The following is a 22,390-nucleotide window of genomic DNA, read 5'->3' as shown; positions in this document are numbered from 1 at the left end:
GGCCGCCTTCATCTTACAACAGCAGAGTTGAATAGTAGCTACGTAGGTGGGTTTGAAATATTTACTATCTTGCCCTTCACACAAAAAATTTGCCAACCTTTGTCCTAGCATGGAAGGTTAGTTGGCAGCATGATGGAAAGGCATGAGCTGTAATGGAATTGGTGCAGGTGTTTGCTGGTGTTTGGTTGTGACTTTTCTAGAGCTTTCTACCACCGGCTTCTGGAGCACAAAAATGACTAATCTTTCTGCTTTTCTTACAGCAAAAAGTTGTGAACACACAGTGTGGCTATGATGTCAGGACTCAGGTGAGAGCTCCAATGCATATGACTTTGAATTCTTCAGGTTTATTCTCTAGGGTCCACCTTCCCGATTTAGCACAAGTGCAAACTGGAGTGGGAAAGCCAGGGGAGACTAAGCTCAGAGAGGCCACCGAAGCTGGGAACCAGGCAAGCGGGAGCACACGGCCACACACACGCCTTCCCTGAGCCGCTGGCAAGACGAGATTCATGGGAACAGTAATGGGTGTGATTTCAAGCTCTGTGAACCACAGTCACAAAATCTAGCAGTTGCTACGTTAGTGGAAAGAAGATGGATGAAAGTTTGGGGGAACAAAGGCGACATGTTTAAGAGACCCTTGGGGTCCCAGGAGGTGTCTGTTATGTAGGGGTTCAGGGTGGAGTTGCAGGAGGCACATGGCTTGGTCCAGCCGCCATTATGGAGGCCATGCTGACAGGAAGGGAGATAGGCTCAGGGCAGGAGCAGGGCTCAGCCCTCTAAGGGCTTCCTCAGGCCGTACGGAGTGTGCGCTTGCACGTGAAGAGGCGAGGACCCACCCCAGTCCTTGCTCTGGTGGCCTCTGGTGATGTGAATGACAGCTGTTCTGAAGGAGAGGGATCTCGGGGAAACTGCAGGCACCCTGCTGTTGGCCGTGGACACTAGGGATGTGACCCTCCAGGCTGGGAAACCTCAACTCCCTCTGCAGTGAGCTCCGCTTCATAGCAGTGGGCCTATGTCAGCATCAGCTTCTTCAGTGACCGATTTCCTCGCCACTTGCATCAGTTGCTAGGGCTGCTGTAAAAAAGTACCCAGGCCCTGCGGCTAAAATAACAGAGATTTAATTTTCTCATAGTTCTGGAGGTTAGAAGTCTGAGGTCAAGGCCTCAGCAGTGTTGGTCCCTTCTGAGGCCCCTCTCCTTGGCTTGGATGGTGCCTCCTCTTCCCTGTGTCCTCACATGGGCTTCCCTCTGTGTCTGTCTGTGTCCTAATCTCTTTTCACGAGGACACCAGTGTTATTGGATTAGGGCCAACTCCAATGACCTCATTGTAATTTATTTACCTCTTTAAACAGCCTCTCTCCAAATACAGTCACATTCTGAGGTCTTGGGGGGTTAAGACTTCAACATAGGAATTTTAGGGGGACATAATTCAGCCCCTAACGCTGCTAACGAATGAATGTTCCGTCAGTGTTTCATGGGTGAGGCTGATAGGGGAGGGGGGCCGGGGCTGACTGCTGTGTTCGGGGTGGGTGAGGACACGGTGTCTGCCGAGGCCACATCCCTGTGTGCTGACTGAGCCTCCGCTAGGGTCGACTTCAGCCTGTTCCTGCTGGCTCTGCTTCTTGGAGCCAGGCTCACCTGGGCTCGGGGGCACACTCTGAGAAGCCGTTGTCCCTTCCCTCTCCTGACTCAAAAGACGCTGAACCCTCTTTCCCGAGTTTCTCTCTTTAAGGCACATTTTCCTTCCCCAAGCCCTCATCCCCCTCCCCTTTCTCCAGACGTGGGCTGTGGAGGTGTGTTGAACAAGCTGACCTTGAAATGTGTGGAGGCCCTAAGAGAAAGGGGTTAAAGATCACAGCCAGGGAGCCTTTGCTTAGACAGGTTATAAAATGCGAACTGCCCGGGGAGGGGCAGAGACCGAGGCAAATAGACGTGTTTCTCCTGGAGAGTTCTGTCTGTCCGTCTGTCCTCGGCACCAGCCTCCCGGATCCCTCATTCCCCCCCACCCCCGCCGAGCTTTGCTCTGCCCCCCGCGGGAGCCCTCTGGGGATCCAGGGTGGGGACGGCCTGCGTGTCTCGGGCTCAGGCCGCTGTCCTGTTTCCCTGCAGCTGAAGAGCAAATGGGACGAGTCCATCTTCACGAAAGGCTGCATCCAGGCGCTGGAGGGGTGGCTCCCACGGAACATCTACATCGTGGCCGGCGTCTTCATCGCCATCTCACTGCTGCAGGTTTGCCCCCGCTGCCCTTCGTGGCTTCCTCTCCCCTTGTGGCCGCACCTGTTCCCTTGAGCCAGATTTTACACCGGGAAAGATGCCGGTGGCCGAGGGCGCGTGAGGCCCAGGGTGAGTAGGCTGCTGAGTGTCTCCCGGGAGAAGAACTGGTGGGAGAAAGTCAAGAATTCAGTGAATCAGAAAAACCAGGAGTTTTTCCAGGGTTGCCCAGGGCTGGGAGGAGAAGCCGGCAGCCCCCCAGGCAGCCTCGGAGGCAGCGGAGGCTGCTGCTCTGTGGAAAACCCACCATTTAGAAAATGTTCGGCTCTGACCTTGCCTCGAAGAGGGTGACTGGGGTGGACTCGGGGTCACCAGCCATCCACGCACCTTTTTCCTCCTTCACTCAGTGGTTGACTGATCTCAAAGGAAGGCCGAGAGACAGAAGCATCTGGAAAAAGAAAGAAAAAAATTTACTTGCAAAGCAGGCAAGGATCTCTTACTTCAGAAGGCCTGGCCCATCAGCTACCAGCCACAAGAGGGATTGAAAGTGGGGGGTGAGGGGAGCAGAATTCCTCAGGTCACCAAGTTCACATTAGTCTGTTTCTGGTAGGAAAAGATCAGCCTTCCCACGTGATTATCCTGGTCACTGAGGTCGGGGTGTAGCTTCAGACACCAGCATGGCCCAAATCGGGGACAGTCTTGTTTTTATGGTGGAATCCAGGTTTGCAGGAAACATTCGAGATTTGGTATTTGGGGAATCAGAACCAGTCAGGGTGACCCTGTCATTTTCCGTTTCACCCCGGGTACAAAGCGAGTCGCGGCCTGTGATATGGGATGTGCGTGGTCATGTTGCAGGCAGGGCAGAACGTCCGTTTTGCTTCTGTGGTGCCTGCTGTTTGCCCCTTCAAGGCTTTAGGGAAGATCCCACTGTTTTTCACGCAGCAAAGCAGAGCCCGGGCTCATTTGTTTTAACTGTGGGTTGGTCTTGTTTGGCCACGTACCCAGTTGCAGCCTCTGCGGGTGGGCGTGGAGGTGATGGGAAGTGCGGGGTGCCCTGCCCCACCTCCCCCTCGGCCCCGATGCTGACGGCCGCTGCCTCTGCCGGCTTTGTTGTCAGATATTTGGCATTTTCCTGGCGAGGACCCTGATCTCGGACATTGAGGCAGTGAAGGCAGGCCACCACTTCTGAGGAGCCACAGGTGGGCGAGCAGAGCTGAGCCACGCCGTGGAGGCCGAAGCCCTTCACCGCCATCAACTTCACGTCCAGAGGGAGAGAAACGGACGCACCCAGCCTGAGCCAGCACCCCGCCTTCAGCATCCGCGTGACATGATCTCTGTTTCTGCTTGCTGGTGCTGGAGACCCAGGGGCCCCCTCGCACCTGCACAGACTTGTGACCAGCAGCCCCGCTGGGGTCTGCCTGGAATCAGAGGGTATGTCTTTAAGTGGGGGAGGTGACTCTGAGGGACAGACGGCTCTGGTGGCTGCACCCTGGCCTCCTCACCGCTCATGTCATTGGTGCTGGCCTAGGGGGCAGCCACACCTTTTGTGGCCCTCTGAGTGCCAGGGGGGCCCGCAGTGTCTGCACAGGTCGGGGTGTTGGCAGGATCCTCGGCCATGTCAAGTGAAGTAAGCCTGAGCCAGTGCGGGGGCTGGTGCCACGGGAGTGCCTCGTCCGTCGTCCCCCGGCGCCCAGGGCGGGAACTGTCTCCAGCCTCAACAGCATTATGCCCTGAGGGCATGAGGAGGCAGTGGGCATGGCTCTCCTGCGGAGTCAGCTCTCCTTTTCCTGAAGTGTGTAAATAGTTTATTTATAGGGCAAGAATGTTCTCACACCACATCTTCATTTCCTCTGGCATTCTCCTCTCAACAGCCTTACGCGGCGTCTGGGACTGACGCCGTCCCTTTCAGTTCCCTTGAGTGTCCCACGAACCAGCTCCAGCAGCTTCTCCATATCACCCCTAGTAACCCAGCTGCACATACATGCTCCCCCTTCGTCTGTGCACCCCCCACATGCATACCCCCACTCCCCTCCCAACTTGGCCTCACTGTCTTCTGGTCTTGGTGCTACTGAAACTGTTACCCGGAACTTGAATCGTGATCCTGACCCTCCCCCACTGCAAGGCCGGGGAGCCCCAGCCAGAGATGGCCAGCTGGACCCCTTTGGCCAGGGCTCCTCTCCAGGCCACATGCTGAGGGCCGGCTGGCCGGCCTGGCATTCGCCTCTCCCTGGAAAGAGAAGCCCCGTAGCCAGGCCCCTGGGCCGAGCCACGGACCCCAGCCTGCAGCTGCGTAGAGGCTCAGACGTTTCGTTGCTCACTTTCATGGTGACCTTCCAACCCCTGACGGGGATATCTGTGGTCACCGTGTCCACCTTTCCTGTCAGGGCTGCTGGGGGCTTGCTGTTGGAAATGAAGTCTGTCTTATGTACTGAATCACCCCCCAGGCGGAGCTGGGGCGTTCGTGCATCTTTGGCTGGTCTACACCCTAACGCCTCTCTGGCTCTCGTACCCGTTCTGTCCTCGTCGTTCAGGGATGGAGTGCCACCTTCACATACTTGCCGAAGTGTACATGCTAACGTGGTATATACTGGTGGGTGTTTGTTGACGATGTTGGTTTTGTTTTGTTTTTTTACAATTTTCTCTGTAGACTAGGGGAAGAATGCTTGTGTTTTTAGGAAGTGTGATGCTTTTCTTTGACTGCCAAACTCTTTTATGGAATATATCTTTATATTAATGCTGTTGTTGTGATTGTTTTTGTTTTGGGTCATATCAAGATGGCATTAAGCATCTCAGTGGTGAACTCGGCTGCCGAGGGAAACGGTGGGATCGGGTGTGGGTAGGCATGACGGGAAGGTAGGTGGTTGGCACAATCTGAAATAAATTTCATCGGGTGATTTTTTTTTTAGATTCTGTGTGCCACTTTCAGTGATTCTTTGTGTGGAGGTTACACCTGGAACAAGCTGGCTTGTGGCTTAGTTATGCCCAGCTGGAAGCATAAGGTAGAACTTTGACTCCACAGGCCCGGAGGAAATGTTATTTTAGGTTATAACTGTACAGCCCCAGGCAGTAAGGTCCAGGCAAAAGAGCTTGGGGACACTGGGTTGGAATCTGGGCACTGCCACTGCATGAGCTGTGTGTTTTAGACCTGCTGGCCCATCTGTGGAGGAGGTTAGTGGCAGTGCCAGGTACCTCTGACCCAGGCTGCCCTGGGGGAGTCGGTGGCCCCAGGCCCTCACCGCTGGTGTGTGGGCACCAACAGCTCCTGCTGTCCCATCTATTCACGTGGACCTGGTGGCTGGACCCCTTGCAAGTGTCTTCACAGGTCACAGCCCAGTTCAGGGTGAAGTCTAGCTGTGACTTTTTCAGAGTTTGGGTTTGTTTTCCAATTAGTTTACGAACTTGCTGGCCACTTTCAGCCATCTCATCTGACTCTGAGTTGGATGAGAATAGAAAAGAAGTGCAGGATAAGGGATGCTCACGCGGCATCTCCAGCACACTGGGCTCCCTCCGTGGAGCTGCAGTGCAGCCCTCCCAGTCGCTCCCTGCCCAGCCTACCCTGAGTCTCCAGCCACTCCCTGTCCTCTCAGACTGGGATAGAGGCCAACCTGTGCCTCTGCACTTCCCCTCCTGGCCCCCCATACACTCTCGCTTTGAAGTTTCAGGGTCTTTGCTCATCCTTCCTGTGACCCTCCTGCCCACCTCCTCCTGGGGCTTCTGCACTGTTATCTTTCCCACCTGCTGTCCTCGCCCCATCCCATGTATCCCCATCCCAGAAAGCTTGCCTTGGCCCTCTTGCCCTCTTACCGGCCCACGCCCCACCACTGCTTTCCTTCCCAGGCGGCTGCTCGTCCGGGCTCTGTCCCCCTCCCACCACCACCCAGTACTCTCCTCACTTGACTGAAAGCCACACACCCCAGTCACCGGCCTCCATGCCTCTCTTGGCCTCTGCAGCACCTGGCACTCTGGACCACCCCATCCTCAAAGTCCTCTGCTGCCGCCAGGGCTCTCAGGTCTCTCCGGCCCATCCTTGTCCCACCTTCAGCTGTACCTGCCAGGGCTCACCTATCTCCTGGGGCTCCCGTGCCCCCAAGGCAGAGCTGTGAGCCGGGCAGGAAAGCCATCTGTGCTGGTGCACGAGACTGTGCTGGTCTTCTCCACATGAATAACAATAAAAATTAATGGATCCAGAACTTCCTGGAACCTAGGAAGTACACAGAGTACCTAACACTTAAAAACTGATTGTCTGGCTTCCCTGGTGGTGCAGTGGTTGAGAGTCCGCCTGCCAATGCAGGGGACACGGGGTCGCGCCCCGGTCCGGGAAGATTCCACATGCCGCGGAGCAGCTGGGCCCGTGAGCCATGGCCACTGGGCCTGTGCGTCCGGAGCCTGTGCTCCGCAACGGGAGAGGCCACAACAGTGAGAGGCCCGCGTACCGCAAAAAAAAAAAACAGATTGTCACCAGAAGAGCTCGGGGAAGCCATTTTTATGCTAAAAACATGAGGTAAGTTGCTGATCGAGGATTTGGAAGAGCTGGGTTGAAACTCTGGGAGCCTCTTGCCCCTGAACCTGCACCTGCAACTAGAATAGGAGGTTGGGTGCCTGCCAGCTCCTGATTCTGAACCTCTGCTTGGCGCCTGCGGAGCAAAACCAGCACCAAGGGCACAACTGGGAAGCATCGGTGTCCTGAGGATGAGCCAGTTACTGGGCTCTGAGGCACGTCGACAAGCAGCTGGAGGAAGGGTGCGGATCCCCGTCTCTGTACCTGGATTTGGGTGCCTGGTTTGGTTTGGGGGGACCTTTGGGGGAGCATGATGGCATCCCCAAGGAGCTCAGCCCCACCCTGTGCTGGAGGCCCCAGCTCTGAGCAGCAGCGCGCTCACTTCCTCGCATGGCCAGAGCTGCCGTCCACCCAGCAAGCCTGCTGGGCGGTGAGGGATCGGGCATAGCTTTCTCTTCAGGAGACGCTACTTGGGGGCTGCCACTGGGGCAGCAATGGGCGTGCCTGTGAGTGTAGGCTACTGCCATCTTAGGGACCCCAGGGGAGAGCTCCCCAGAAGAGGAGGCGGGGTGAGAGGCCCGCAGAGGACGGAGGGACTCAGTCTTGGCAGTAGAGACCACCTGATCGCTTCTCAGCCAGCAAGCTCAGAGTGTGGACTGCAGAGGCACAGAGAAAGGGGAGGGGCTGTTGCCGTGGTCCCAGCACCCAGGGCATCCTCCTGCTCAGGTGTCAGGAGCTCAGCCCTGTCACCTTGTGGTCCAGGGCCCTCAGCTGTCCCCGGTGGCTGTATGACCTGCATGGGTGGGCGCTTTCTAGCTCTGGGGTCATGTGAGGTGTCTGGCCACAGGGTTTGTAGGATATGGGCCCCCAGACTGTGGTAACCTGTCCCCAGGGTTGAATCTTGGTACAGGTGCTTCCACGTGCTTGTCTGTCATCCAAGAGGATGCCTCCCAGCCTTCCAGGGCAGACTGGGCCTCCCGCAGTTCCTTTCTCCTTCATCTGGGTGCTCTCCAAAAATCCAGAGAATTATACAACTTTAGGTCCTTTTTAGCTCCTTGTAAACTCAGCAAGACCTGGCTTTTCCTCCTCAAAGGCTACAGTGAAGGTAGATTCATTCTCAGAATGCTTTTGGGGTCTCCAGGACACCTCAGGAAAACCTGATGTGGGCACTACAGAATGGCAGTGGCAGTAAAACTTTGGGAAGGAGAAAGTTAAGGCTACATTCAAATGGATACTGTTCTGGTGTACTTGCCAATTTTAGAGACTCCAGCTTTGTAAAAAGAGGAAGTCTGTGTGCCTTGTAAAGGTCTGGAAGAGTTATTTCTTCACTCTGCTTTCTTCCCATGCTCTGCGTCTCGTACATCAGCAGGGGCTTCAAAACCATGGCCTAGTAACTACCAAACTAAATTATCCCCTTGGACTGTAATTTTATTACCTCAAAGGGCTCTTAAACTAATCTGTTTTTCTCAGTATCCAAGCACAGAGTGTAAAAAGTATGTGTCCTGTTTTCCAGAGGCATCCACCATTAAGTACCCTCCTAGGAAATGTCCATGCATATTCAAATGAGAATTTTCCACACAAATGAGAACTGTGTTTTACAATGAGTTTTACTCGGTGTATCTCAGAAATGTTTCTCTGTGGCCGCGTACGCATCCACAGCGTGTTTTCGCAGTCCACTGCAGGACTGCCATGAGTGAATGAACCTTGCTCTGGAACGGGGATTATGTTTACAGTCACAGGTAACAGAAAACCCAGTTGAAACTGGCCTAAACAATGAAGGGAGGCTTTTGGCTCCTGAACCTGGAAAGTCCGGGGGTGGGGTGACTTTAAGGGTTTGATCCGAGTGACTCAGTGATGCCGAGGATCCGGTTTCCTTTCCCCTGTCTGCTCTGCCTGTCACAGTGTTCCCATCACCCAAGGCAGAGGGAGGCAAGACCCCACCAAGGACCACCTTGAGCCTCTGGTGAGGACGGCATGGTGGTCCCATTGAGGGAAGCCCCCCCCGCCCCAGCCCCCTGTGCTTGTCCATCCCGCTGAAACCACGTGGTGGGGAAACCAGGCTCCTGTGGGAGGAGATGGACATGGGGAAGGCTGCCAACCACCCCCATTAACTCCTGTGGGTGGACGTTTCAGTTACGGGGTGTTTTGCTCTTACAAGGGCTTATGAGAACCCCACGGTATTTTGTTATTAGAATTACTTCCTAGAAGGTTTTGTAAGAAAAACATGTTTTTAAACAAGTTCTCCAGGGAGGTGGGCTGGCTTCATAATGAGCGGCTACTCGGGGCTGGTGTGTGTGAGGGCGGCCTGAGCACCAGGGATGTACGGGCTGTTTCTGGGCCAAGAGGGGTAGTTGGGAGTGGTGCGGTGACGTCTCCTCCAGTAGCCTGTGGCCTGCAACAGCACAGCTTCCATAGGGAGGCTCAGCAAGGTGGCCCTGCAGTCCGCCTTTGCCTTCGGAGATAGCTGGTCATGTGGGAGAGCAGTGGTTTGGGTGGCATCCCTGTGTACCGATGAAGACATGCACTGGAGATCTGGTGCCACCCCGAGGTTGCCAGGGAGGGAGCTGCAGAGCCCGGCAGACCAGCCTGCGATGGGGCTTTGGGGTCCAGACGGCTCACTGCCTGGTTGCTGGAGAAGGGCAGCACACTCGGGTGGGCTCTGGCTGCCCACGTGGCCACTTCCCCAGACAGGCAGCTACGTGCCTAGACAGTGAACCCAGGGTAAGTGGGGAAGGGAGAAGAGGGGGTGTTGGCCCTGTGGGGCTGCATTCCCAGGGAGACCGGGTGGGGTTGCGGTGTATCTGTTTCCTCTGTAGCACCAGGCAGACTGCTTTGGATTAAGGATTAAGTGAGGCCTGTGCTGCAGTGGGAAGAGCACTGAGCCTGAGTTTGAGCTGGGGCTCGAAAACAAACAAAAATCACGCGCACACACGCGCAAACCCAAAACACCTTAGTGCCTCCATTTTTCATCTGTCAAGTGGAGATCATTTTATTTATTTCACAAAGTTTCTGGAACCATTTGATGAGTTCGTGTAGATGAGAGCTTGGTAAACTTGGCAGGTGTTACCGACTCCGCAGCCACCTACTACTCACTAGCCTTGTGGCCTTTAGCAAGTTACTTAAACCTCTTTGAGTCTTTTTTTTTTGTAAAATTGGGGTAAAAACACCCCAACACAGGGTTGTTTCAAGGATTAAATGGGTTGAGGTGGGTAAAGCGTTTTGACATAGGTCTAGATTACTTAGTAGGCACCCCCCAAAATTACTGCTAATGCAATTATTGAAGAAATTTTATCTGGAACTACCAGTCCCCACCAGGCTTAGCTGCCTGGGTTATGTGAAATACAGCTCAAGTTCCCAGCCAGACTGAAATGAAAAGACCCACTTCCCTGTCCTTTCAGGAGCAAGGCTTAGATCTGTGGGGAGCTCAGCAGGCATCTGGAGTTCAAGGTCTGTTTGTTTGCTCTCTGTGTCATGGCGGTGGGGAGGGGGGAGAAGGGGTTTCTTCTTGCCTGGGGTGTGGATCCTGCCAGAAATCAACACAGCCTGAGAAGTCGTTCCTGGGGCCCCCAGGGGAAGCAGAGTGGTCCTCACCTGTTGAGGGGGCCAGGCCATCTGCAGAGGCTGCCCGAGGGAGCCAACAGAGGGCCACAGCCTGCCTTCAAGGGCTCCAGGGGGGATGATCTGGGGGAGAACAGGGGTTAGAGGAGCTTGGATAGGAAAGAAGAAAGGGCTGGAATAGATGCTCTGAAACCAGCAAGATGACCTGTTTGGACAGGATGGGGAGGGTCTTGGCTGGGGAGACCCCATCTGGTCCCACTCATGGTAAGAACAACAGAGGCTCAGGGAAGTGCTGGGACCCACCCGAGGCCTCAGAGTGAGGCGCTGAGTCCAGGAGGTGGTCTGTGCATCTCCCACCTCTGACGAGTGAGGGTGTGCATCCCCGAAGCAGGGCAGCCTCAGCAGGACTGGAAGTGTGTGTGTGTGTGTGTGTGTGTGTGTGTGTGTGTGTGTGTGTGTGTGTGTGTGTGTGTGTGTGTGTGTGTGTGTAAGACATGTGCATGGAGCCCTGCTGTGCTAGCCCAGGCCCCCCAGGAGAAAATCTTTGTGTCTAAGACCATGTGGGTTTTATTCAGAGCCCCATGTCTCCGTACGCTCCTGCAGACGCGTTGAACTTGTCTTCTGTTCCTCCAACCCTAAATCCCAACCACACCCAGCCAGCTCCTCCCCGTCTCGCCCATCTCAGCTGAGGGGACCACCATCCACCCAGGGGCCAAATCCAGGAGTGTGGGTATCACCTGGGCTCTGAGGATGAAATCGGCTCCTTCACAGTCAACAGAACATCCAGTCACCTCTTCTAAAGGTTAAACCTTTCGTGTGCATTCAAATAACTGCATTTTGAAGGGAGCTTACCTCCCCTCTCTGCAGATCTCAAAACCATTCTTGGAAGCTGCAGGGCCTGGGGGTCTTTGTAGGATTCTCATATAAAAATGAATCTGTAATGATGTTCTAAGAAACTAGGGTGTGCGGCCCAGCCCCCAGCTGGTGAACTCCCCTCCTTCCTCCCTGCAACACAATTCTTACACCCCGCAAAGGTGCATTTAAAGTTTTTGATTGTGTGTGGGTTTTTTTTCCTACATCCCCACCCCCGCTTCCTCCACCCCAAGGCTGTGCCAGGATAGATGTCAGCCACTGACCTTGGAGGCAGCAATACAGGTGAGGCTGGAACGGGCTCATCTAGGACCCACGTTTGTTCCTGCTGTTCCAAGTATCTGCTACTGAAGTGCGACAGTCAGACAGCCTCATAAAAAACCTACTGTGGGCAACACTGCTGGGCAGGGGGGTGGTATTTTTGACATGAGAGGAAACGGGACTTGCCTGGTGCCACACAGCTGGTGAGGGGCAGAGCTAGGTTTACAGCCCAGGATGTCTACTCCAAGGACTGTTCTCTCTCCCTCTGAGGATACTAACTCAAAAGACACAATCAGTGAGCACAGAAGCGGGCAGGTGTGTGGGGGACATGCACTGATGTGGCACAGTGTGAAGGCAGCACAGTGCTAGTGAAAGAGCCAGGAATCTGGGACTGTTTCCTCTGTAAAGTGGGGATAGTGATTCTTACACTGCAGCTTGGCTAAAAGTGCAGTGGTTCTCAATGTGTGGCTCCCTGGATCGGCAGCCACCGTGTCACCTGGGAACTTATGAAACATGCAAATTCTGTGGTCCAACTCCGGGCCCGTGGAATCAAAAACTCGGGAAGGGAGCTCAGCAGTCTCTGTTTGAACCAGCCCTTTGATGATTTGAATGCAAGCTCGAGTTAGAGGACCATTGCATTAGAGTCAGGATAGACTAACCATCATAGCAAATGTCCCCTAAACTTTGATGGCTTTGAAAAATAAATGTCTTTTGCTTACATCACAGTCTCTGGTGGAAGGCTGAGGGGCTGGGTTGGCAAACACTCTGCGCAGTCTTTCAGAGACCCAGATTCCCTCCATTTTGTGACTCCACCCTCTGGTAGGTCTTTGAAGTCTCTAGTCTAGTCAGCTGGTGGCTGGGGAAGAGGGTGAAGATCCCGGGAGGGAGAATCTTAGGAAAGAGGCCTGGATGGCTTGCACATCACTTGTGCTCACGTTCTGTTGGCCACAACTCAGAAGCCATGTCAAACTACCAGGGCTGGAAAAGGCCTCGCTGTGTGTGCAGGAGGAAGAGGCGAGGCCAGGTATCGGAGGACACCAGTGGTCTGTGCCCCGAGACCCACAGCTTAGGGAAGTGAAGAGTGGGACTGGAATCCCCCTCTGTAGGGAACTGAGGGCCCAGCCTGTGGATGGGTGTGTAGGATACCACGGGGCTAGAGATGTGGTCTGTGAGCAGATGAGGGGGCAGACGGCACACGAACTCCTGTCTGTGCCCTCCAGATGTGACCACTGGGGAGGTAAGGCACTGCTGCGTGGCCCCAGAAGGGCTGTCCAGCTCAGAACAAGAGTCCACGGGGTGGGAGTGGAGGATGGGAGGGCAGGAACCTGTTAGGGCTCAGTAAGACTTGGGTTTAAGTCCTGGAGCATTAGCAGCTGTTTGACCTTGACAATAAAATTGACCTTGGCAGGGGCTTCCCTGGTGGCGCAGTGGTTGAGAGTCCGCCTGCCGATGCAGGGGACGCGGGTTCGTGCCCTGGTCCGGGAAGATCCCACATGCCGCGGAGCGGCTGGGCCCGTGAGCCATGGCCGCTGGGCCTGCACGTCCAGAGCCTGTGCTCCGCAACGGGAGAGGCCACAACAGTGAGAGGCCGGCGTACCGCAAAAAAAAAAAATTGACCTTGGGATAATAAAATTGCCTGCTTCATAATCTTGTTCTGAGAATTAAGTAAGCTAGGAGAAGAAAGCCCTTGGCACAGTGCCTGCTGCCTCACGGTGGGTGTGTAGGAAATATTAGCAGTAATCTCTGGTTGCTCTTCTGAGGAGGGCCTGGGGATGGGGGGCCCAGGGCTCACTGGAGTTCTCAGCTGCTTACAGGGCAAGGGCACTGCTTCTCCTCTCTACCGGGCAGAACAGCCTTGGGGCCTGCTGGGGCTGGGCTTGTGGTCTGGAGGTGACTCTGCAGCTGAGAGGGGCAGCAGGCAGGGCTGGCCGACTGTGTGGTCTTTAGTAGGTGCCAGGGGACCTGGGGAGGGCTGTGTGGGGGGCTGCCAGCGTTGAAGCCTGTTTGCCGTCTGCAGCCTCAGAGTTTCCTCCTGCCCTTTGAGTTAATAAGAATCCGTCCTGGGCTGAGACTGAGTCAATCTGTTATACTTGTGCTGAGTGGCCTGGTTCCAGGGGAATTTGGACGGAGTAGAGTATTTTCTAATTAGCAGGACTGGGGCTCCTGGAGAGGTTTTGGGGGCAGGGGTGCAGGCGAGTATAGGTCATCTGTCTGCATCAGAGTGCCGGCTGATGGAGACGGGGGCGGCTGGCTCAATACTCCCTCCACCTGAGGACCCGGAGCTGCCTACTGCACCAGCTGTGTGCAGGCCAAAGGACTCAGCATCCTGTGAGCAGAGGACTGGCCTTCTCTGGAAACCTCCTTTTCTTTGCTGTGTCACTGGCTTCCCGGGGGAGGCGATGGAAGGGGTGTTGGGCAGCAAGGAGATGGGGTGGCTGCAATCAGAGAGAGATCGGGGCCCAGGAGGACCTCCTGTGGGAAATGGGCCAGCAGGAGGGGCCCTGAGAGAGGGTCTGGCCCAGGTCCTTAGTGTCACGTCCTGTCCACTTCCGCAGCATCCTTGGCAAGACAATTGGAGGGCGAGCCAAGCCACTGCGGTGGTCAGGACACGCCGGTTGCAATGACCTTAACTCAGACAAGGTTAAGCAGAAGGGGACTCCTATGACAGGGAGGGAGGGTGGGACAGTCACAGAGAGGAGCGGGGCATTGGGGGCTGGAACAGACTTCACACTGCCCAGTGTTTTCTTCTCTCCATCAGTGTCTCCGCCTCTCTTCAGCTTGGCCCATCTCCCCTACTACACACAGACCCTCACCCCTGTGGGGAGACGCAAGAGCCAGCAGCCCCAAGTTAGAACCGTAGCAGAAAATCAGCCGATTTCTGCCAGTGTTTGTGTATCAATCCCTGGCCCAGGGATTGTGCGGGACTCAGGACTTTTTCCTTTAAACCAGAAGGAGTCTGGGGACACAGAATTAGCTACCGGCACCCACAACCCCTGCCTAATATATTGACTCACCAAGTTAGTGAGGAACCAGGTCCCATATGAAGGAGCAGGAAACAACTCCCACTGTTACCTACCGTGAACCTGGCCAGATGATTCTGACAAAAGCCCTGTGCAGCACCCTGATTACTTGAGAAGCTCTGCCCAGGCGGTCAGACCTGGCTGGCTGCAACCCTGGGCTCTGAAGCTGAGCTCATAAACTCGTGTGTTCGTGCTCTTGTCTTTTTGTTTACAAATGTCAGCATTGGTGTCCTCACCCTGCACAGGTACTCCGATCCCAGCAATTCCATGGTGGGGAAAGCCCCAAGCCCTCTCCCACGAACTCTGCTAATTCCTGGAACTCGTGCCCCTGTGCCTCCCACTCCTATGTCCCTTAATGGTCCCCTTCATGTCCCTCATCTGTCCTGGCAGAATTGAATAAAGTTCACTTTTTTTCTTTTCTAAATAAGAAACCTCACAGCAAGCGTTTTGTGAGTTAAATCGTTTTGATAAAGACCTGGGGCAGGGTGGTCCACAGTCTCGGGTGTGTGGCTGTGCCCCTCGCTTCTTCCACTGCCATCTCTGGGCTCAGGAACCCTGATTTTCAGTCCTGTGTTACATGGAGTAACGCAGTTCACCTCAGCTTGGCCTCCCAAATATGCATACCCAAACCTAGCATGGTTTGCAGAAGTTCACAGGCCTTTTCTTTTAACAGGACCTGCTTACTCTCCTTAGAAGGCAGTGAGGGTTAAAATACTCTTTTTCCTGATACGTAAAACTGGGACTATCCTACACACGCTTTCCCCCAAGTAATACATCATGAGTACACTTTCATGCCAACGGATATTCTCAACATTAATTCCAAAGGCTGTATAGTAGAATCACAAGTGATAGGCAAGGATCTATTAACCCAACTCTGTTTATTGAACAAATATCCATTCTCCCCCACCCCATTATTATTATTATGATTATTTTTGCGGTACGTGGGCCTCTCACTGTCGTGGCCTCTCCCGCTGTGGAGCACAGGCTCCGGACGCGCAGGCCCAGCAGCCACGGCTCACGGACCCAGCCGCTCCGCGGCATGTGGGATCTTCCCGGGCCGGGGCACGAACCCGCGTCCCCTGCATCGGCAGGCGGACTCTCAACCACTGCGCCACCAGGGAAGCCCCCACCCCATTATTAACTTTCTTTTGATCACATACGAAATAATTACATATGTATTTGGATCACTGTCTGGACTTTCTCACTTCAATCTACCTGTTTTTGTCAGAACCGAAATGTTTGTTTTAGAAGTCTGAATACTGGCAGTATGGAGTTCAATATTCCACAATATTTTCTAGGCTGTTCTCGTTCGTTCATTCTTTCAGTTAACTTGTGGATCATTTTATTAAGTCTCTCCTCCACGTCCCAATTAAATTTCAGGTTTGGCTCGAAATTGTATTAAACGGATGACTTCTTTGAGGTTATATTAGTTACGCATTGCTGCATGACAGCACATATACATCGCACACTCTTTCTGAGGGTCAAGAATCTAGGAACAGCTTGGCTGGGGGATTCTGGCTCAGGGTCTCTCATGAGGTTGCACTGAAACTGCCGGCTGGGGCCGCAGTCTCCCCTGACCAGGTCCTGTGCCAACCGCACTCACGTAACTGTTGGCAGGAGGCTTCAGTTCCTTGACATAGGGGTCTCATGACATGGTCTCCCCAGAGTGAATGACGAGAGAAAGAGAGAGAGAGGGGGGAAGAGAGAGAGGGAGAGAGGGAAACCGAGGGGGAAGCAGAAAAGTCTTTGATAACCTAATCTCAGAAGTGACAGATCATCACTTCTGGCGTATCTTATTGATCACACAGACCAACCCGGATATGCGTGAGAGGGGCCACGCCAGGTCACAGCTGCCAGGTGGCGGGGATCATCGGGAACCATCTTGGAGGCTAAGTAACACAGAGGCGAATTGAACATGTTATGGTAATAGGCCTTCCTGACTGTGAATGTGGTGTGTCTCTATATCAACTTAAATCTTAGGTATGCTCTCAATGAGGATTTTTACTTTTCTTCATATAGGTCCCCCACAATATTTATCAAATTTATTCCCAGAGTTTTATATCTGGTTCCTATTGTGAACGGGATCTCTTTCACATCGTATTTTCTAAGTAGTTGTTGCACTCATACAGGGACACTATTGCTTTTTATGGCCATGATTCTTCCGTGGAGCTTAACAGGTGACAAAGCAGAAATTCCTCTAGACTTTCACTGAGCCCTTGGATCGCAAAACTGAGACCAGGTAAGATCCTAAATGTGCTCTTGGGACCAGCTTCCTCAAGTGACTGTGTGCCAGGGAGGCGGGGGGAACGTAAGGACGGCCTTCCTGCAGCCTATCTTTTCGCGGTGCCTGTGCTCTGGGCTGCCTGAGGCCGAGGTGACAGGGTCCTCTGGCCAACACGTGACCCTAACTTCGAGGGAGCCCTGTGGTCAGGGCATGGGGGGACAGCCAGGGGAGGCGGCCTGTGGCAGGGCCAGTCCACCTAATGCTCCACAGACTTAGCCCATCTGCCCACGACTTCCAGGTACGAGTCTCCAGCAACCTCTCTCCAGAGCCCTATTCCGGATGCCTCCCCAGCATTTGCACAGGCTCTGGTCAACTCCGGTATGAACGTTCCTTCATCCGTTCTTGTTTCCAGTAGCTACAGTATTTATCCAGCACCTGCTGCACGCCAGACAGTGCTCTTGAGGACATCAGCAAAGCACCTGCCCTTGTGGTGCTTGTTACAAGTTGGGAGAGAGAGACAAAACCAAACAAACTGTAAAATGGTATTTTACAAAGTGAGTGATACGGGAAGAAATAGAGCCGAATAATGGGGGATCAGGACTACGGAGGAGTTAAAAGTTTGAGCAAAGACTTGAAGAGGGTGAATGAGCTAGCCGGGTTCTGGGCAGACGGACAGCCAGCACAAGGAAGCGGGAGTGGTGGCGCCAGGGGCTATCTGAGGGGGTGGAAGGCAGATCCTGTGAGCCTTGGGCTTCTCTGAGTAAAATGGGAGCCACTGTAGGGTTTTGAGCAGAGGAGTAACATGATCTAAGTTTTAAAATGATTTTTGATGGAAGCAGAGACACCTGATAGGAGGCTCTGGGAGGAGGAAATGTCCCCCAATTCTGCCCTCTTGGTACCCACTGGCAATGCCACTACAGTCCTCATCACCTCCCTCCTAGACTCTGGCCAGACTCTGCTGACTCTTCTCCCTGCCTCCTGCTCCCCGTCTCAGAGAAATGTCTCCGAGTCCTTCTCCAGTTTAGGAACTCTGGCAACATGAACGGTTTATCCCTGCCAACGCTGTAGCCTCCCAGGCTACGGAGGTCTGGCTTTGTCTGCATGTCCCTCTCTGGGGGTGGGTGCCAGTGTGGACGAGACTGTGCACATCCTGCCCCGCGAGTACTGAACTCCAGAGGCCAATTTTCTTGGGTCACGTTTTAGAACTTCTGAAATACATTTATTTCAGCCACGTGAATATGTATCTTAGTCACTGCATAAAGCAATGCAGAATTGTCTAAAGTGGGCTTCCTCCCCCTTCCAAGAAGAAAGAAACCATGTGTGTGTTCTTCCATATTTTTTCCTTTGCCCATACAAAAATAATCAAACATAGAATTTAAAAAATGGATTACACCGTGCACAATATTCTGCGTGTCGCCTTTTCATTTTCCTGCCCTGGACAGTTTCCCCGGCCAAAGCAGACAGATGGACTTCATTCTCTGTGACAAATGTTAGTGTTCCTCCCCAGGGGCCCTCCCCGCCCCACCCCACTGAGGGACATTCAGGTGGTTTCCAGTCACTTTCATAACAACATTGCGTGCGTGTACCCCGCCCCCAGAGGGAACTGCTTTAGCATACAAAGTTAAACTCATCACATCGGCCAATAAAAAATGAAAACAAAATAAAACCAGTTGGAAGGCGGCAGAAAAGCGTGTGTGAATACCCCGGGGCCCCTCATCTCGTTCGTTTGCAGTCGCCGGAAGCTGCCTGGGCAGGAACCGCCGCGGGCTCCTTTGGTCTGCGCGCCTCCCGGGCCGGGGTCCGGGCCCTGGACGGCCATCGTGTACCCGCCGCACCGCCGGTCCTCCCGCACCCAGATCCCGCCGCATCCCGGCGGGCGTAGCCGACCTTGTGCTGCTCCCGGCGCCCGGCTCTCCCACGTGCTGCCGCTCCCGCTCGGATCGGCCGCCAGGGGGTGCCACAGGCCGGGCTGAGCGGCCTCCTCCGCCGGGGGAGGGCGACGGGCGGGAGGACGCCAGCCCAGAGGTGGCGCCGATCAGGGCCAGGCAGCTCCCACCGGCGCCGGCCCTAGAGCGTCTTTCCGGAAACCGGATCCAGCCCGCGCCCCGGCTGCGCTGCGCACTCGGCCTCCTGCCCCACTGACCTGGGATTACCAGGGAGCGCTCCGCCGGCTGCGGCACAAAACGGGCAGCTAGCGGGGCCCTTCCCAGCCGGCCGCCACCCACCCTCTCTCAACGGTGTCACCACCGCAAGGATGACACCTTCACCGCTCAGCCAGAGGACTGGACCTCACACCCACAGCAGTCGTCCCATCCCTACGGCCCCGTACTGTGCTGTCTCTCCCCTCTTCTTGTAGGCATCTGGTGGACCCAGAAAGTAAGAAGCTGCCCGCGGGAAGCTAGACTCCCTTCGTGCCGTTCGTGCCCTTCCTCCCCTTGTTTCCTCTCTGGACGCCGGGCTCCCACCCAGCCACAGTTAGGACAAGGGAGATTAGAGCTGTGCCGGAGGCTCGGATGGCCTCAGTCTAAGAAACTGAGCGAGCCGGGACGCCGAGCCCTGAAAGGTCTTCGGTGGGGAGGAGAGAGAAGAGGGCGGGTGGGGTCCAGGGCCACAGCGCTGCATGGCAAGAGCCTCTGTGTGGAGTCTCCAAGGTCTGGGTCACCCGGGGACAAGCCAGCCAGACCTGGGGGAGGGGCAGCCTGGCCCTCCGCACTTTTTGTGACCCCGTGGGATTAAAGCTCATCTGAACCCGCTTAATCCTTACTGTTGTGGGTCTACCTTGCAGGAGAAGACCGCCCACTCACACCCGGGTTCCATCAGTTTTGGGTGCCTGATCCACCTTTAGTCCTCATGGGGAGGGAAGGGGACATGAAGGTCACCAGCCCAACTAGGCCACAGTGCTACAAACCATCAAAAGATTCACAGTACCCAGTGGTTGTCATATTTGAAAGTTGGATGGAGTCCCAGGGTGGGTAGCCATAGGCAAGTTGCTTACCTTCTCTGAACCCCAGTTTGAATACAGGGTCAGCTGGGAGTAGCTCTGAGCAGCTGGTAGGGTGAACTTTGGGTCTCAGCACGAGCAGCGCCTGCCCATCCTCACGGCCAAAGACAGGTGGGCTCCCTCCAAGCAGAAAGCAACATCCTGCTCTGTCCAGGGTGCTTCGCATTCAGGGCATGGAGGCGACAGAGAAGACACACTTGCATTCTTTGTTTGTGATCATCTCCAGGTACTTGCAAACAACAAAAAGATAAGCAACAACGAAAATTGACCCCAAATTGAGGGTTAATCTGTCAGCACACGCATAGCCTTAGAACCTCATTATAGGGAGAAGGCAGAGGATGTCTGCCTCCTTCATGTCCTTGAATTCCATGATCAAGCCCCTCGGGTGGCCCTACTGGTTCTATTTTGCTTTCTTCCTTGGCTGCAACGCAGAAAGAAGGAAAGCTCTTTTCTCCTCCAAGGCCGAGTGTTAGAAGCATTACCTCAGTAGCCCAACGTCCTGGAAAAGAGGAAGCTTGGCAATGATGGAGCAGGTAGAGCGAGAGGCCGGGCAGCCTAGAAGCTCCTGGCTGGCTCCTCTGGCCTGTTTGACGTTGGCTCAAAAGACATGGAATTAATAGGCAAAGCTGCCTCCTCCTCCTCCTCTTACCTGTGGAGGAGAGATCGGTTCCCGGTTGGCTGGGGCAGTGTCATTGATATAGCTGGTGTCATCGTTACCTTCCATGAACAGATCACTCGACACCTGCCAGGGCCAGGAAGGGCCGGGCCTGGGTTTTGCCCGCAGAGCTGGAGGCTTTCACTCTCCCATTGTCCCAGAGCCCAGGGGAGGTCAAGACACAGGCTCTGCTGGGATGTGGCTCTTGGTGACCCAGTAGAAGGACTGGACAGCTCCTGGTGCTGGATCCCCCTTGCAGGTCCTGGCTGCCTCTTGGCTTCCTGCTGCCTGATCCCTGTGGCTGTCCTGAGCAGAGGAGATGAATTCGTGGCTGGCCGGGAGCTGAGGCCGAGCGATGGTGCTGCACACAGAAGAGGCTCTGGGAGTGACCCTGGCGTGAGGAGCCAGGGGCGAGGAGCGGCCTGGGGTGTCCCTCCTGGCGTGTGCATCCCAGGTGGCACCATGCTGCAGCAGATCCTGCACGACATGTACATCGACCCCGAGCTCCTGGCCGAGCTCAGTGATGTGCAGAAGCACATCCTCTTCTACAAGATGCGAGAGGAGCAGCTGAGACGCTGGAGGGAGCGTGAGGCTTGGGAGGCCCTGGCCCAGTTCGAGGGACTCAGGCCCCCCAAGGTCAAGCGAGGTATGTGGGTGGGAGTCACCAAGGGGCTGACCCCTGGCCTCCCGGGAGGTAGAAGAGTTATCGATGTCAGGCTATGTTCTTCAAAATGGGCACTGGTGTGATGAGGGCTGGGGGCTTGAAACCCTTGTTCTGTGAGCATCCCTTCCCATTAGCCTGGGCGTCTATCTTTTGACTAGGTCTGTAGGGCTCCAAGGCCGCACAGGGAACTGCCTGGGGACCCTGATGGCATTGGGGCACGGGGACTTGCTTTGTCTTGTTGTGGAGGGCCCAGGTTCTGGGAAGACACCACTGGGATCTCAGACTGTGCTCAGACCCTGTTGGTGACTGCCTGGTGGGTAGAAGCCATGTTCTTTTTTTTTTTTTTTTTTTTTTTTGCCGTACGCGGGCCTCTCACTGTTGTGGCCTCTCCCATTGCGGAGCACAGGCTCCGGACGCGCAGGCTCAGCGGCCATGGCTCACGGGCCCAGCCGCTCCCGTGTCCCCTGCATCGGCAGGCGGACTCTCAACCACTGTGCCACCAGGGAAGCCCGAGGCCATGTTCTTGAACCTCACCGGTGGTTCCGGACAGAGGGCCAGGGTGCAGCAAAGACACATCGCCCGTCCCTCACTTGCGTGTGCGGCATAGCGGTTCCAGCACAGTGCCCGTGCCCCTCCTCCCTGTCCTTGTGTGCGAGGATGCTTTGGGTTGTGCTGGAGCCCCAGCGGGCCTCTGGAGAGAGGGTGTCAGGGAATGTCCCGCGCTAAGAGTGACCAACCCCAATGGCGATAGCAACTGCAGACAAGAAGCAAGGGTTCAACCCACGTTTCCGGTGGTTATTCTGCAGTGACGTGCCAGTCAAGGCCGTCGCCGGGGCGCCTGTGAGTGACGGCGCACCTGACGCAGGCAGGCTGCTGAGTTGCTGCGGGACTCAAGGTCCTGCCGGGAAGGGCACTTTACGTGGATGCTGCACTTCACAGTTGGCAAAGCCCATTCATCTCTCTCGTTCACTCCCCACAGCAACCCTCCTCTTGGTCTCCATACTGTTGACCAGAGTGAAGTGCAGACTTGATCTGTTTGTAAGTTTTCAGTCCAGGAAAAAGTCCTGTTTCTGGACTGGACATACAGGCCCCTTGGTGACCTGGCTCCCTCTCTCTACTCCAGGCTCACTGCTAGACAGCGCCTGCCATGTGCCGTAGGCCACTCTGGCACCCATCTGGACACCTTGCTCTAGCCTCTGTCTTTACACATGTGAGTCTTCCCATTGGGAATGTTCTCCCGCCTTCGTCCTCCTGACAAACTCCTTCAGTTCTAGCCCCTGCCTCCTGGAGTCTCTTGGGGATGCTCCTGGCATAGGGAAGTACTTGCTCCTCGGCACATAGGACCCGTCTTTGCCCTAGCACTTGCCACACTGTCAGTGTCATGCATCATCTGCTCACCTGGCTCTCCCAGGGGACGCAAAGCCACAGGAGT

General features: G+C 55.0%; 2 protein-coding genes across 16 annotated transcripts in view; both read left to right on the top strand.

Moving 5' to 3' along the window:
• The window catches only part of TSPAN14 (tetraspanin 14), a 55,154-nt gene extending 50,213 nt beyond the window's left edge, over window positions 1–4,941 (top strand). For 4 of the 6 annotated variants that reach the window (XM_033842460.2, XM_033842455.2, XM_033842456.2 and 1 more), the window contains 4 exons: window positions 261–305; window positions 2,106–2,225; window positions 2,615–2,692; window positions 3,325–4,941. In XM_033842460.2, the coding sequence (XP_033698351.1) occupies window positions 261–305; window positions 2,106–2,225; window positions 2,615–2,692; window positions 3,325–3,396 (315 nt within the window). In that variant the 3' untranslated portion in view covers window positions 3,397–4,941. The other 2 variants (XM_033842458.2, XM_033842459.2) reach the window with 2 other exon arrangements.
• A 153-nt stretch (window positions 4,942–5,094) lies between these two features.
• The window catches only part of SH2D4B (SH2 domain containing 4B), a 97,642-nt gene continuing 80,346 nt past the window's right edge, over window positions 5,095–22,390 (top strand). For 6 of the 10 annotated variants that reach the window (XR_012326551.1, XR_012326549.1, XR_002174502.3 and 3 more), the window contains exon 1: window positions 5,095–20,940. Coding sequence is in view for 5 of the 10 variants with exons in the window: in XM_019925766.3 (XP_019781325.2) it covers window positions 20,247–20,940 (694 nt within the window). In the remaining 5 variants the exon portion in view is untranslated. The remainder of the gene's footprint in view (window positions 20,941–22,390) is intronic. The other 4 variants (XM_019925768.3, XM_073793389.1, XM_019925764.3 and 1 more) reach the window with 4 other exon arrangements.

The sequence above is a fragment of the Tursiops truncatus genome, chromosome 16 (assembly GCF_011762595.2).
Source record: "Tursiops truncatus isolate mTurTru1 chromosome 16, mTurTru1.mat.Y, whole genome shotgun sequence".
NCBI lineage: Eukaryota > Metazoa > Chordata > Mammalia > Artiodactyla > Delphinidae > Tursiops > Tursiops truncatus.
The sequence above is the reverse complement of the archived record's forward strand: the minus strand, read 5'-3'. Positions and strand labels throughout refer to the sequence as shown.